This window comes from Vigna umbellata, chromosome 1 (genome assembly GCF_029865625.1).
Source record: "Vigna umbellata cultivar VRB3 chromosome 1, Vumbellata_1.0, whole genome shotgun sequence".
Lineage (NCBI taxonomy): Eukaryota > Viridiplantae > Streptophyta > Magnoliopsida > Fabales > Fabaceae > Vigna > Vigna umbellata.
Window position 1 is genome coordinate 28652230 of NC_142165.1, and position 13286 is coordinate 28665515.

The 13286-nt window shown below is 31.9% G+C and overlaps 1 protein-coding gene across 1 annotated transcript; it reads left to right on the top strand.

Annotated features, from left to right (window-relative positions):
* Nucleotides 1–890: 890 nt before the first annotated feature.
* On the top strand, nt 891–4850 carry LOC148205082 (uncharacterized). Its single transcript, XM_088102635.1, has 2 exons — nt 891–1208; nt 4070–4850. The coding sequence occupies exons 1-2, from the start codon at nt 1041–1043 to the stop codon at nt 4598–4600; spliced, it is 699 nt and encodes a 232-aa protein (XP_087958761.1). The 5' UTR covers nt 891–1040; the 3' UTR covers nt 4601–4850.
* The last annotated feature ends 8436 nt before the right edge of the window (nt 4851–13286 follow it).

The window sequence follows — 13286 nt, forward strand, 5'->3', positions numbered from 1 at the left end:
TCAAGGACGATGTACCCCAATCCAGATACATGGTGCCAATGTCCTTTAACTTAGGGAATTGATGGACGAGGTACCCCACAGAGGTGTGACTCATCCAGTTGAACGCTTAGTCAACTAAGTTAAAACACTATAAATATGACATTAATGATAATTTACTTTCACTTTTTGCATTAATTGAGATTTAACTTCAAAGCTCTTACCAAATTATTGGTTTAAGTATTGGAGAACCTTTTTGCATGATCTCTCTTTGTAGTAGTGTTCAAGAGTGTTGGAAGACAAATACCGGGTACTAATAGCTTATTATTAGAAGATGTAGAAGACGGTTTGTAGAAGAAAAACCTTTGCAAAATATCTTCAATATTGAGATAATAGATTTAATCATTTAATGTAAGAACAAGACTAATTTGTTTAATTTAGAAAATAAAGAAAATATAATATTATTAACAAAACATGTATAATGAAGTAGGCAATTCACATTAATAAAGAAAATCAAAGATGTATAAATAAACAATAGGGTAAAAAGAAATTTACATAATGTGTGTATAAATTTTTGGTATATATATATATATATATATATATATATATATATATATATATATATATATATATATATATATATATAATTATTGTGTGTAAATAAATCCAAGCACTATGATTTGTTAGAATGTGGAAGAAAACCGGGTAATAAATAATGATTAAAGTTAAACTAATTGGGAAAAAAAAGCAGGCGACAAAGGTGCAAAAAGTCATCCACTACCTGAAATAAAAAATAGTCCAATGTTTGTAATATAGTGATAAAGTAGGGGTGTTTGATTATTCTTAACAACGCCTTGAAATAAGTCCACGTACATCTCTTGTGATGTGCCTATATATGGTGTTGGAGCTTGCCATTGATCAAAGAAGAGTGACACCAATTTTATACGCAAATTGTTCTCTCTCATAAAACAGTTCAGAAAGGAGGAAGAGAAGCTAAGCAATAACAATATTCCACTCTACCAAGTTATCTCTATATCTCTTGAAACCTTGAAATCAAGATCATCATGGAATGGAGGAAGTGCTACTTGGATGTGATATTGGTGCCTCTTGGGTTTCTTACAAGCATTGGCTACCATTTCTGGCTATGGCATAAGGTTCGAACTCAGCCACACACAACCATCATTGGCATCAATGCTAGTGGTCGTAGAAATTGGGTTAATGCCATGATGAAGGTACATATCTTCTTTCTTTTCATTTTTTTTTTCTGTTTCAAGAATGAATTTCATATAGAATAAAAACGAAAATGTTCAATTATCAATAAAATCTATAATCCTGTTTTTAGGTTAGAAGTAGTCTTGTTCTTTCATGTAAATTTGATTCAAGTTTTATTTTATAAAATTCCATCGGTGTGATCCTTTTGACCATCGGTGTTTTATTACAAGAACTTTTGCTTTACAAGGTTAAATGCCGGAGATAGTAACATGTATCATCAGATTGCAACTTTTTTGGCAAATGAAAAATTGCAGGTTAAAAGATTAATTTATATATAAAAATAATAATAATCTGGGTTTTACAAAAAATAAATGGCTCTTTACTGACATTTTTTTTAATTACTAATAATATTTTTATAAATCTTACATTCGTTTTTGTCGATGAAGAAAAAACAAATATTACATGCGTTAAGCTTAATTTAGTAGGCGGAAAAGGTTATACAAGCCATTTACATTGCTGTTATAAAGCACAATATTTGCCGTCGAATTTTGGTGGTTTAAAAGTATATGCTATGGGAGGCTAAACTATGTTTTTTATTTTTATTTTTTATAATTGGTTACTAATTAGTATTAATTTAGTAAATATCATAATAGTGGAAAATAAATTTTACAGAGAAAAAAAGAAGTTCAAACCCTTTGTTGCCCAGTTGAAAGTATTAAACAGTTTTTTTGGTCTTGATATGTTCTATGTTAACTCTAAATTGTTACTCTGTAAATACCCTCATAAAAATATAAATTTGTTATAATGAGTGAAAAGGTCTTAGATCCCAAATTAGGATGATGATATTTTTTGTATATTATTTTATAACATACTTTGAATTTAATTATTAGGTCATATATATAATCATACAATTTATGAAAATATAAACACTAAATTTCATAAAAATTGTAAACATTTTGATATTAGTGGTTTTGAGTTTTTGTTTTTTTTTAATTGATGGTACTAAGGAAATAATAATCACATAAAATAAAGCCTGTTAGAATATTAAACTATATTAAAATTGAGTTTTAAATAAGTGTAATATTTAGAGACATTAATATTTACTATTATTATCATCATTGAAAGAATTTTGACAGTTAAATGCAATCTGAGATCAATTATATACTAAATAGGTGTTTTTGAGTGAATTACCACTAAATAAGACTGCTTGATTATTACAATTTAGTTAACCAATTTACTCTTCAAATATTAAAAAAGAAATACAATAAAAATAATGAGATATATTACGATAATTCTGATTGGTAAAGGTATGGGAACAATTGGAATCATATTTTTCTTATAAAATTTAGATTTAGGCAATGAACACTATCTATTACCTTGTATTGGAATATTTATGCATATATCGTTTCCTTGGAGAATAAGAAGGACATGGAATAATTACACTGAGGATATTGCAAGTTAACTAATTCCATATTCCTTGGCATTTAGCATTTTTCTTGATTTATTCTTGTTCCGGGTACATATAAACGCCACTTTACATAAACAAAAAAACACAGAATGTTCTTATGGTATAGTTAACAAATATCAATAAATAGATAAAGTGCATGACAGATCCACGAATTTATCATAATATATTCAAAGAAATATGTGCATAACAATGTTTTAGAAATTAGATTTAAATATAATATTTTATAAAAAGTTATGTGTATGAACTTTCACATACATACACACGCGCATATATATATATATATATCACAAATCAACATTATTCGGATTTAGTGCGTGCTGAGTCGTGAACAACATGTGGTGTTTCCTAATCTTTCTTATTCCTTAAAAACGATGTCCCACGATGCAATATCTTCCCAAGATACGAAAAAGAAAGTTGTTTTTTAAATCATAAATAAGCGAACATAACTTCAATGATCGATCTAATTTCTTAAACAGTGAGAAAAAGAATAACTATTTTTGCCACTGTGCAAATAACAAGTCTTGTCATGGTACGGAAACATATCCTTAAATTTTTAAGAATATTAAAACAAATCTGAAATCTTATCTTACCCAAACCAAATCTGTTATATCATGTGAAGTTCCCCAACAACAACATTCACCCTGTGTTTTACGTATTACTATGTTGATAATTTTTATAGTATTGCCAATTTATCTATTTCTAATAAAATATTTTTCTTATATTAGTTATAATTTTATCTCCATCACCACGGTTATTATTTTGAACAATATGTCTAAAAATATTTTTTTATGATATTTATATCATAGCACAAAAAGCTAAGTAATTTTATTAAATAATTAATAAAATAGTTAAAAAGAGAATGAAATGCATAGTTATTAACAAATACAATATATATTATACCTAGACACAATATGTTAAAAATTGTTAACTATTACTATTTTTGGTCTTTCTTCCAAGTGAAAATAATGTATTATCATTTGCTTCCTAAGAAAAAAACCAAAAAAAAACCAAAAACAAAACAGGGTAGCATCCTTTTATGATCTTCGGTTTACTTGTATGTTTCCAATTAATAATTTTTTTTATGAAACGAAGAGCATTGATTAATCTGGGATTGAAAATTGTACTCAAATTTTTACAATAAATATCTATCAATCTCATTCTATATATACACTATTTATCATCAGGTATTATAAAATAGTGCCTCCATTTTTATTTACAAGAAAAAGTCATTTTAAAAATTTAAGTAAATTCTAACTATTTTTATTATATTTAATGATATTCTTTTAAAATTTGAATTAATATTTGATTAAAGAATCACCATCCTTTATACATTTGTTTCAGGGTTGAGAGAGGATTTAACTCTGTTTTCTTTTCAAGTGTTTATAATTGAAAGTTATACATTGATGAATGCAGGACAATGAGAAGAAAAACATCCTGGCCGTACAATCACTGAGGAACACAATCATGGGTGCTACTCTAATGGCGACAACATCCATTCTCCTCTGCTCAGGGCTGGCAGCAGTGATAAGCAGCACGTACAGTGTGAAAAAGCCACTGAGTGATGCTGTGTATGGGGCACATGGGGAGTTCATGGTGGCCCTCAAGTATGTGACTCTCCTTACAATTTTCCTCTTCTCATTCTTCTGCCACTCTCTCTCCATAAGGTTCATAAACCAAGTGAACATCCTAATCAACACCCCTCAGGACCCCATGTCCCTTGTCACCCCACAGTACATCAATGAGATCCTCGAGAAAGGCTTCATTCTCAACACTGTCGGGAACAGACTCTTCTATGCAGGTCTCCCTCTGCTGCTCTGGATCTTTGGCCCTGTCTTGGTCTTCCTCTGCTCCCTCACCATGGTTCCAGTGCTCTACAATCTTGACTTTGTCTTCACCACTGCCAAGGGAAAGGTCGACGCTAACCAAAACAGGGATTTTGTATGAAATTACTGTGTGGTAATATCTTATGTGGGGTGACTCAATGAGTGACTGAGAATTCAAGTAGGTCTTTTTCCTCATTTTGATAATAAAAAATGTGCATGTATACTCTCCCCACTGGAATGAGCTTTTGGGTGATGATGACGATGATGATCCAGTAGTTTCTATGAGTTAGGTTGTGAACAAAAAGCATACCTTGTGCATAGTTTTGATTTGGTTGGATGAATAAAATAAAAGGTTGCGATGCTTTTCTCTACCCCCAACTAATTACAATGGTGCTAATTAGTTTATATTCTTAACTAATAAAACAGTTCTATCCAATTATTAAGTTTGATGTTAAAAAGTATGCATGTACAATCATTTATATGATCTATATGTTTATGTTTGTTTTTCTTCTATTTATAATTTAACAAGCTTCGTGTACTTAACGTTAGAAAAGTAGTATGATAGTAACCCTGAATGATATGATCACCATAATTCATAAGTATCAAGTAGCTGAAATTATTAGCCATATACTCAAACACAAAATATTAGGGAAATTAAGATAAGACTGTCTAAAGATATTAGACTCTCTAGTAATTTATATTTTGAAGTTTAAAATATAAGACTTAACAAAATATCGTTTATTGATTAAAGCATTTAAATGATGTGTTTATTAGAAACAACATTGAACGAAATAAGTGTTTATCAAATACAAATCATCTATCAAACAACGTTGAAATAAATAAGCACTTATAACATTTTATGAAAATAGTGTTTTTCAACATATTTTGTCTAAAAATAAATGTTTAACAAATAACATTTAACAAAAGGAAACAATTAAATATACGCTTCATAAAATACTAAAGCTTAAAATATTATATCTAAACAGTGTTGAATAAGCGTATCGAAAAAGCTTACTAAACAATGTAATGAAACTTAAACAGATTTATACAATATGCGTTTAACATTTAACATCAACTGAAGATCATATATCAAACGTTTTGCTTCCTAAACCATGCTTCTATCAAACGAGCTGACATGTGTCAATGTGTTTTAAACACACAATATGCCTCAATGTTTACCAACGTTTGAAACATTTAATGCATGTACGAAAAAACACCTCTTTGCTTGTATGTTTTGTTCTCTTTATTTGTGCAAATAATGAAAATATCAAACTTTATTCAAAAGCTCTGCACAAAGATCAAAAAGACGTTAAGAGATAAGAAGACATTTTAGGAATGTTTCCTTAAAGCTTTATGCTCTATCCAAGTTGTACACACTATCATTGTAAAAGTAATGTTTCTCTTCCAAAGACGCAGAATTGTACATATCTTTCTACCTAAAGTCATCTACTCTCAAGAAGGTCAACTTTCTGAGTAATGAATCTTTCTCAAATATGGCTATATAAAGAGGACTCGCTGAAGAGAAGAAAGTATAACAATTCTTTGAATCCTTACACTATTATTCTTCTTCTAAGCTTACATCGTCTAAATCTTTCTTTAGAAAAGAAAAATATTTTCAAGTCTTCAGATTTTATTATATTAAATATATCCTCTCTTTAAGGGTTATTTGAATGTGTACTTGTATTCAAAAACACCTTTATTGTATTTGTAAATTCAAGAGTGAATCAAAATGCTTGTTAGTTTAGCTTAGGTGAGCTAAACAATCTAGTCAACTTAACTAATGTTAAAACCAAGAGCGCTGATAATACTTGTTGTAAACCAGTATTGGTTTATAGTCTTTGAACTATTTGTTAAAGATTAGTTTAACCCTTAAGAGGTCTAAAAATTGTGTGTTATTGTTTTGCTTTATAAACGTTTTCTAAAAAGCTCTTTTAATCACATAAGTGCCAAATAACTATTGCAGATGGTCTAACTCCTGCAAAAGTCATTAAACATTGATTTGCAAAAAATCTTTAAAACATTATTCAAACCCCCCGCTTTCTAGTGTTTTCTTATGTTTTAGTGGGTATCATAGCTAACCTCAGGGGTTAGGTCTTGATAAGACTTGAGGAAAGATCCAATGAAAAATGAAGGATATGCTATTATGCTATAAAATATCCTCCTCTATTCAACGTGGAAAATTGTAACTATTGAAAACAAAGGATGGTTGTTTTCTTTGAATTGTCACATTAACATGTGAGATATTGTTGAGAATGGAAACTTTATACCCTTGAATAAGTAAGGAGAACATGTGGCTAGAAGTTACTGCTCAAACTATCACAAACTAAGATACCTTTTAAATCCTAAAGCTAAAAATATACTAATGTGTGCTCTAAGTGAAAATGAGTACAAGAAGGCACAGTCATGCAAAAGTGCCAAAGATATATGAGACATGTTGATAGTTGTATGAAGAATCAAGTAAAGTTAAAGAGGATGTAGCATTAAGTACTTGGGAAGATCTAACATCTAAATTTGAAGATGAAGAAGAAAAAGTCAATTTATGTTTGATGGCAAACTTAGTGAGTAACACGTAGATGAATTTGTTATTGAAGCATATAATAATAAGTTGATGTTTAATTCCTCAAATATTTCAAAAGCTTTTCAAAGCTTGAGAAAACAAAACAAAATATTTTAAAAAGAAAATGATGTTTTAAAAATGAACTAACATCGTCTAATGATAATATAAAATCTTTACAACAAAAAGTTAGTGATGTACAAGGGAAGCTAATTATTTTGAAAAGAGAAAATAAAAATCTTATTTTAAAAAATGAAAAGCTAGTGAAGAATAAAACAATAGATAAGGATACTAAACGCGTTGAACAACTTCAACATAAAAGTGACACTTTTCTTAATGTGTTAAACAGAATGTATGCAGGTAACGAGCATTTAGGCCTCCTAATCAAAGGTTGTAAACACCCTTCTGATAGACAAAGATTAGGCTTCAAAGACAAAATTACTCATTGTGTGTCCGAATCTAAATTTATTTCTTTTGACAAAGCAAATGAGAAATACTCTAGTAATGCATCTAATTCTAAAAAGAAAAGGATGCCAAAAAACTAACAACATTGGACCCAACTCTAGATGGGTACCAAAGGACATAATCATTTGTCTTGTGGATTTGTTGGATGATTGAAAAGAGACTCCTATCATAACACCAAGTCAATGGATTCTGACGATTCCTAATGAGAAGAAGGTCTATGTTTGAAGACCTGATAATAAACCTTAAAGGAAATCCAAGAGAAAAGAAGGTAAGAATAGGAAAGATATGTATAAATGTTTTCCTACCTAGTGATAATTCCTTTGAAAAGGCCCAAAACATTATCTGCTGACAAATAGTCTTACATATAAGTTAGGTTTAATAGGTTCGGAGGTCCCTATATTTGTGTGTTCATTTCAATTGGGTCCTCTAATTTTGGAAGTGATCAATTGGGTCCCTAATTTGGTAAAATTGAACCAATAATGCCCTTACCGTTAATTTTAGTGGACGGCGTTAAATTTAATGTATCGTGGCATGTTGACGAATCAATTAATAATGACGTGGCGCATAGGGGAAGAATTTATTTTATTTTAAGTTTAAAATAAAATCCTTTCTAGGGTAAGAACCTGGCTCTCACACTCTTCCTCTTCCAGATCCCCTTTTGACTTCAAACCTTCCTCACCTTCTTCTTCTTTTCCATTCCAAACATCCAACAAAACAACACCAACTCCTCCATTAATCGGTAACCTCCTGCAGATCGATTCTCTTTAGTTTTTCATTTTTTGTTTTATTTATATATATATATATATATATATATAAGCAAACCACACCATCTGAACAGAGATTGAGATTGCGACAATGGACGAAAGCGTGAGCGGAAAGCAGCGAAGTGTCTCTGTGCAAAATGAGATGGGAGAGAAAATCAGCGAAGGAAAATGGTATTTTTTTTAAACCTCGTTTTGATGTTGCAGCCAAAAATCATGGTCATAGAGAGTTTTCTTAAACATTGCAGCCAAAATCACGATCCCACAATTTTTCGTAACATTGCTTACCCACACAGGAAGATCACAGACCCAATTGTCAAAAAAAAAAATTGAATCGAAATTATGACACTTTCTCTCCAAGTTTTCAGCTTTAGTGAGAGACAATGGAATTGAACTTTGAATTGGGAGAACCCAGAAACGAAATTTGAACAGGAATGGGACCTAATTGGGAACGAGAGAGTGGATTGAGAATTAATGGAAATTTGGGAGAGGAATGAGACAAATGATCGAAGGAAGAAGAAAGGAAATTGGATGAGGGTTCTGAACTGGAGATGAAAGGGTTATATATTAAGGGTATGGTGATTGATGAGTGAAATTTGATGAAGATGATGGGGACTGGATTTCATTACATGAGAGAGAGAGGTAACAGAGATTGAGAAAAGGCTCAAACGATGCCACCTGGATGCCTCAGCTTGCCACCTATTAAAAAAGGTTAACGTCGTTAACTGTATTTAACGAAAATGTTATTATTGAATCAAATTGACCAAATTAGGGACCCAATTGATCAATTCCAAAATTGGAGGACCCAATTGAAATGAACACACAAATATAGGGACCTCCGAACCTATTAAACCTATAAGTTAATGACAATGATACAATGTAATTCTTGAAGAGCTAGATGATGCATTTTCTAAATTGCAGATAGGAAAGATAACATCTAAACATATCTATGCATCGTCTACACCTAAAGCGTCCAGAGCTCCAAAAATGTCAAGTGAAACCAAAGTGTCTAGATAAAAAGAGGCAAACCTAAAGAGAAAATAGAGCCTAGTGCATCACATCGTCTAGTGGAAAAGAATCATACAACAAATAAGATTATTGGTGACATCAAGGAGAATGTTTATACCATATCTTTTCACAAACAAAGACCAGCAACTCTCATCTCTCAAGATGAACCGTCTAACATCAACGAGAGTATGATTCCCATATCTTGTTAAAACAATGTTGTTATTAGTTTATCAAAAATCTCATACTGCACTCAAGAATTAAACATATTGAAATTATGCATCATTTTATTCAGGATCATGTACAAAAAGGTATTGTGAATTTACAATGTGTAAAGATAGAGTATCAGCTTGCTAGCATCTTCACTAAGCTCTTAGTTGAAGATAGACTTAACCGTCTAAGAACTCTTTTGGGCATGAAAGTGAAAACACAGGAAAACACTAGAAGGAGTGAATATTGTTTTTGAAATTCTTTCGCAAATGGTGTATAATGGGTTTTCAAAAGATTAGCATGCAAGAATACATTCAGACGATGATGTTTCAAAAAGCTTTATAAAAGCTTTTAAGGAAGGAAAACAACAAAGCATAGTTTTTATACTGGTTCACTCAACCTAAGCTATGTCAAGTTCTCCCTTAAGAACTCTTAAGGGGTTCCACTAATCTTTTCAAGATTACATGAGTTTTACTTCTTCAAGTTTACAATAAGTATTCTCACCACTCCTGGTTTTCTAGTCAACACGACTAGTCTGGGTTTAACCCCTCCTAGTTTACAAGTATTCTTACCACTTATGGTCTTCTAATCACTTTTGGTCTCAAACCTAGACTAGTGTTTTAATTCTCTTCAAAATTTACAAAACAAACTATGTTAAGGGCAAAGATATAGATGATAACTCTCAAAGAGAAGATAGAAAAAGTATAAAGAGCTTTGTGATTGCTAAGAAGTTTTCTCCCAAAGGTTATCGATCAGGAAGTGGTCGTCAACATAGAGACCATTGTTGTTGCTACAAAGTTCCCCAAATATGACAATTGTTACTATGTTGGTTGGGATGATATGTACGTAAATATACAATGCAAACTTCAAAAGGGAGTACATAAGGAGTTCGTCTACAAGGAGTTGAGCTCCTATGCCAAAGTTCTCCAACACATTTGCTCTAAGACGTTCTTGCATAAGAACAATTAACGAGACCATACAATAGAACTGGGTAGATTTTCCATCTACCATATAATGACTAGGTTTCCCTTTGATCTACTTCAGATAATCTTCATCCATTTCATCTATTCCATCAAGAACCTGCATGAGGAGGTTGACAACTGCTACTACTCCTCGTTGGTGTATAGTTATATTATTGAATAGAAGGTGTTTAAGAATCTGATGTTTGTAAGTGTTCTTGTCCCTATAAGGAGCAACATCTTGGTGAGTGGTGCTTCTCAAGGCTAAAAGTTTATCATCAACAACATAAGGCAGATGTAGTTGGAGGCGAAGAAACTAACAAAGATCCCTCTTTTTGACGCCACTAATGTGAGGAAGAACAAACTGGCCCCTTAATGTGATCATAGATGGGGGAAAATATGAAGGAAACAAAAGAGTCACAAGAAGCATAACAAAAGGGAACCACTTCATCACATGTCTTCTTTACTTTTTTTTCCCAAAAGAATAGTGCAAGATTTTTTGGGCTTGTATTTCCGCCCTTAGTTGATTAGGTCGTCCACTTCCTATTTAGCTTGTCATTTATTTTAGTTTGTGTTGTAGATAACTTATACATTCTTCTTACCTTAAGAGTTCACGACCAACACCTCTTGTTTTCTTAGTTTTGCATTTTGGGAGAGTGTGGGAGCTTATAAAACCTTAGGAAAAGTTAGAAAATGGAGATGCACATTTTGCTCTTTCCCATATCCCCTAAATCATCACCTTGTTGCCTCTCCTATAGCTATATATAGAACTATTTGTTGTTTAAGAATCCACTCCAAATCGGTACCATGTATTGTTTATTCAGCCCTTGTCCAGCAGCCAAAACATCCCCACAATTGTAAAGAACAACTAACATGGAGGTCTTCAACAAGTGGGGCTTTTAATCCATTGTTTTTTCTAGTTTTTATCTCATGGTCTTGGCTGAATTTTTCTTGTATTTTCTTATATGTAAGCCCTTGAATTGATTCATATGTTGTTTCCTCTTTAGGAGTTGTCTAGATTTTTACTTTGCTTTGCACTTGTTTGATTAAATGAACCTTTAAATCTTGCATGGTTAAGAATTGAGATTAATCACTCTAGGACTTAAGTGTGCTTGTTTTACTTATATATTCTTTACTTGTTGAAATCTTTCCCTCAAATTGCTTACACAAAAAAAAAATTCAAACACACTCACACAATTTTAGTACTTGGCCGAGAACTTCTACATGCTTTAAAAGCTTGGTGTTAAAAAAAATCATGATTCCCTTGTTTGGCCGAGACACTTCCATCATAATGTTTATTTGGTGTGTTTGAAGAAACTCATTGATTTCTACATTCATACTTCTTAAAACATATAGGTTTGAAATAAGTCAAATTATTTCCACTTCTTTTAGATCTTTCTTTTCCTGCATATTTATCTTATAAGGAAGATATTGGCTTCTTCTTTAGGCTCTTCATTTGAGTTTGCGATGTCAAGATCTTCCCATGTGCTCATGGGAACCTTTTTCTTATCCTTTTTAGTGAAGGTTACCTTCTTTTTCGACCTTTCAAGATCAAGACATTTTGACCTAAAATGTCTTGGCTTCTTGCACTCATAGCATACCACTGGTCTGTTTTTCCTTTTATCCTTTGGTTTGTTTCTCGAGGTTGATCCAACACATTTTCCTCTAAAGGAAGTATTCTTTTTCTTTCTCCACATGCAATAGATCTTCCTAGAGATGAACGATATTTCATCCTCTTCTTCCTCTTTGTTAGAGTCTTATTCCTCGTTAGACTCTTTGGAGGGCTCTTCAGCCTTAAAGGCTTTTGTGGGTATCCTTCTAGCTTGTCTCTAAGCCTTGAGATCAATGCTCTTGTCTTTTCTTAGCATCTCATCTTGCTGAAGCTTTAGCTCATTGACCTTTAGGATCCCAACAAGCTCTACTAAGCTCATCACATCAAGATTTTTCAAGGTCCTAAGGGTAGTAACTTGCAGCCTCCATTGTTTGGGAAAGTTGCAAAGAATTTCGTCAATGTTATCAAAATTTTCATAAATCTTACCTAATGATCTTAGCTTGTTTAAGATTGTTTAAAATATGTTGAATATAACTTGTATGCTTTCGTTGTCCAACATAGAGAATTGCTTGTAATATTGTTTGGTCAACAGACTCAACTTGTTTCTCTTCACTTCACTTGACTCTTTGAAGGCGTGGACTTTCTCCTATACTTCTCTTCAGAAAGAGCACACACTAGTGAGTTATGTGCTTTTGATTTAAGAAGATACCTTTGTATTTTGTCGTCTAACCCTTTATCTCTCTCCAATAACTTGCCCTTATCGTTTAAGGGTATGTAGTTTCCATTTTCAACTACATCTCACATGTCAATGTGACTAGATTCATAGAATGTAATCATTCTATGTTTCTGAACTTTGCTCCTTTAAACAAAGGAGGGTGATTAACAACGTAGCCTTTGTTATCCATCTACAAGTAGGATCTTTTCCTTACGTCCTTTTAAGAACTAACCCCTAAGGTTTGCTCTTATACGAACTGAAACACAGGAAAACACTAAAACAGAAAGGTGGGTTGAATAGTATTTTAAACCTTTTCACAAATAGTTTTTAATATTACTTTGCATGGGTTAGACGATCTGCAATAGTAGTTAAGCACTTAGGTTTGTAAAAAGCATTGAATGGAAAACTTGTTTGAAAGCAAAGGAACTAAAGCACACTTTGATTTTATACTGGTTCGCTCCAACCTGAGCTACATCCAATTCTCCCTTGAAATCCTTAAAGGGGTTCCACTAAAAACAAGTTTAACCACCTTGATTTAAAATTTAACCAACTGGTTAAACGATTTTCATCACTTTTGGTATCAACA

Coding starts and splice junctions, on each gene's coding strand:
- LOC148205082 (XM_088102635.1), top strand. CDS start 1,041: ATGGAATGGAGGAAGTGCTACTTGGATGTGATATTGGTGCCTCTTGGG. Junction 1,209..4,069: donor GGGTTAATGCCATGATGAAG/GTACATATCTTC, acceptor TGATGAATGCAG/GACAATGAGAAGAAAAACAT.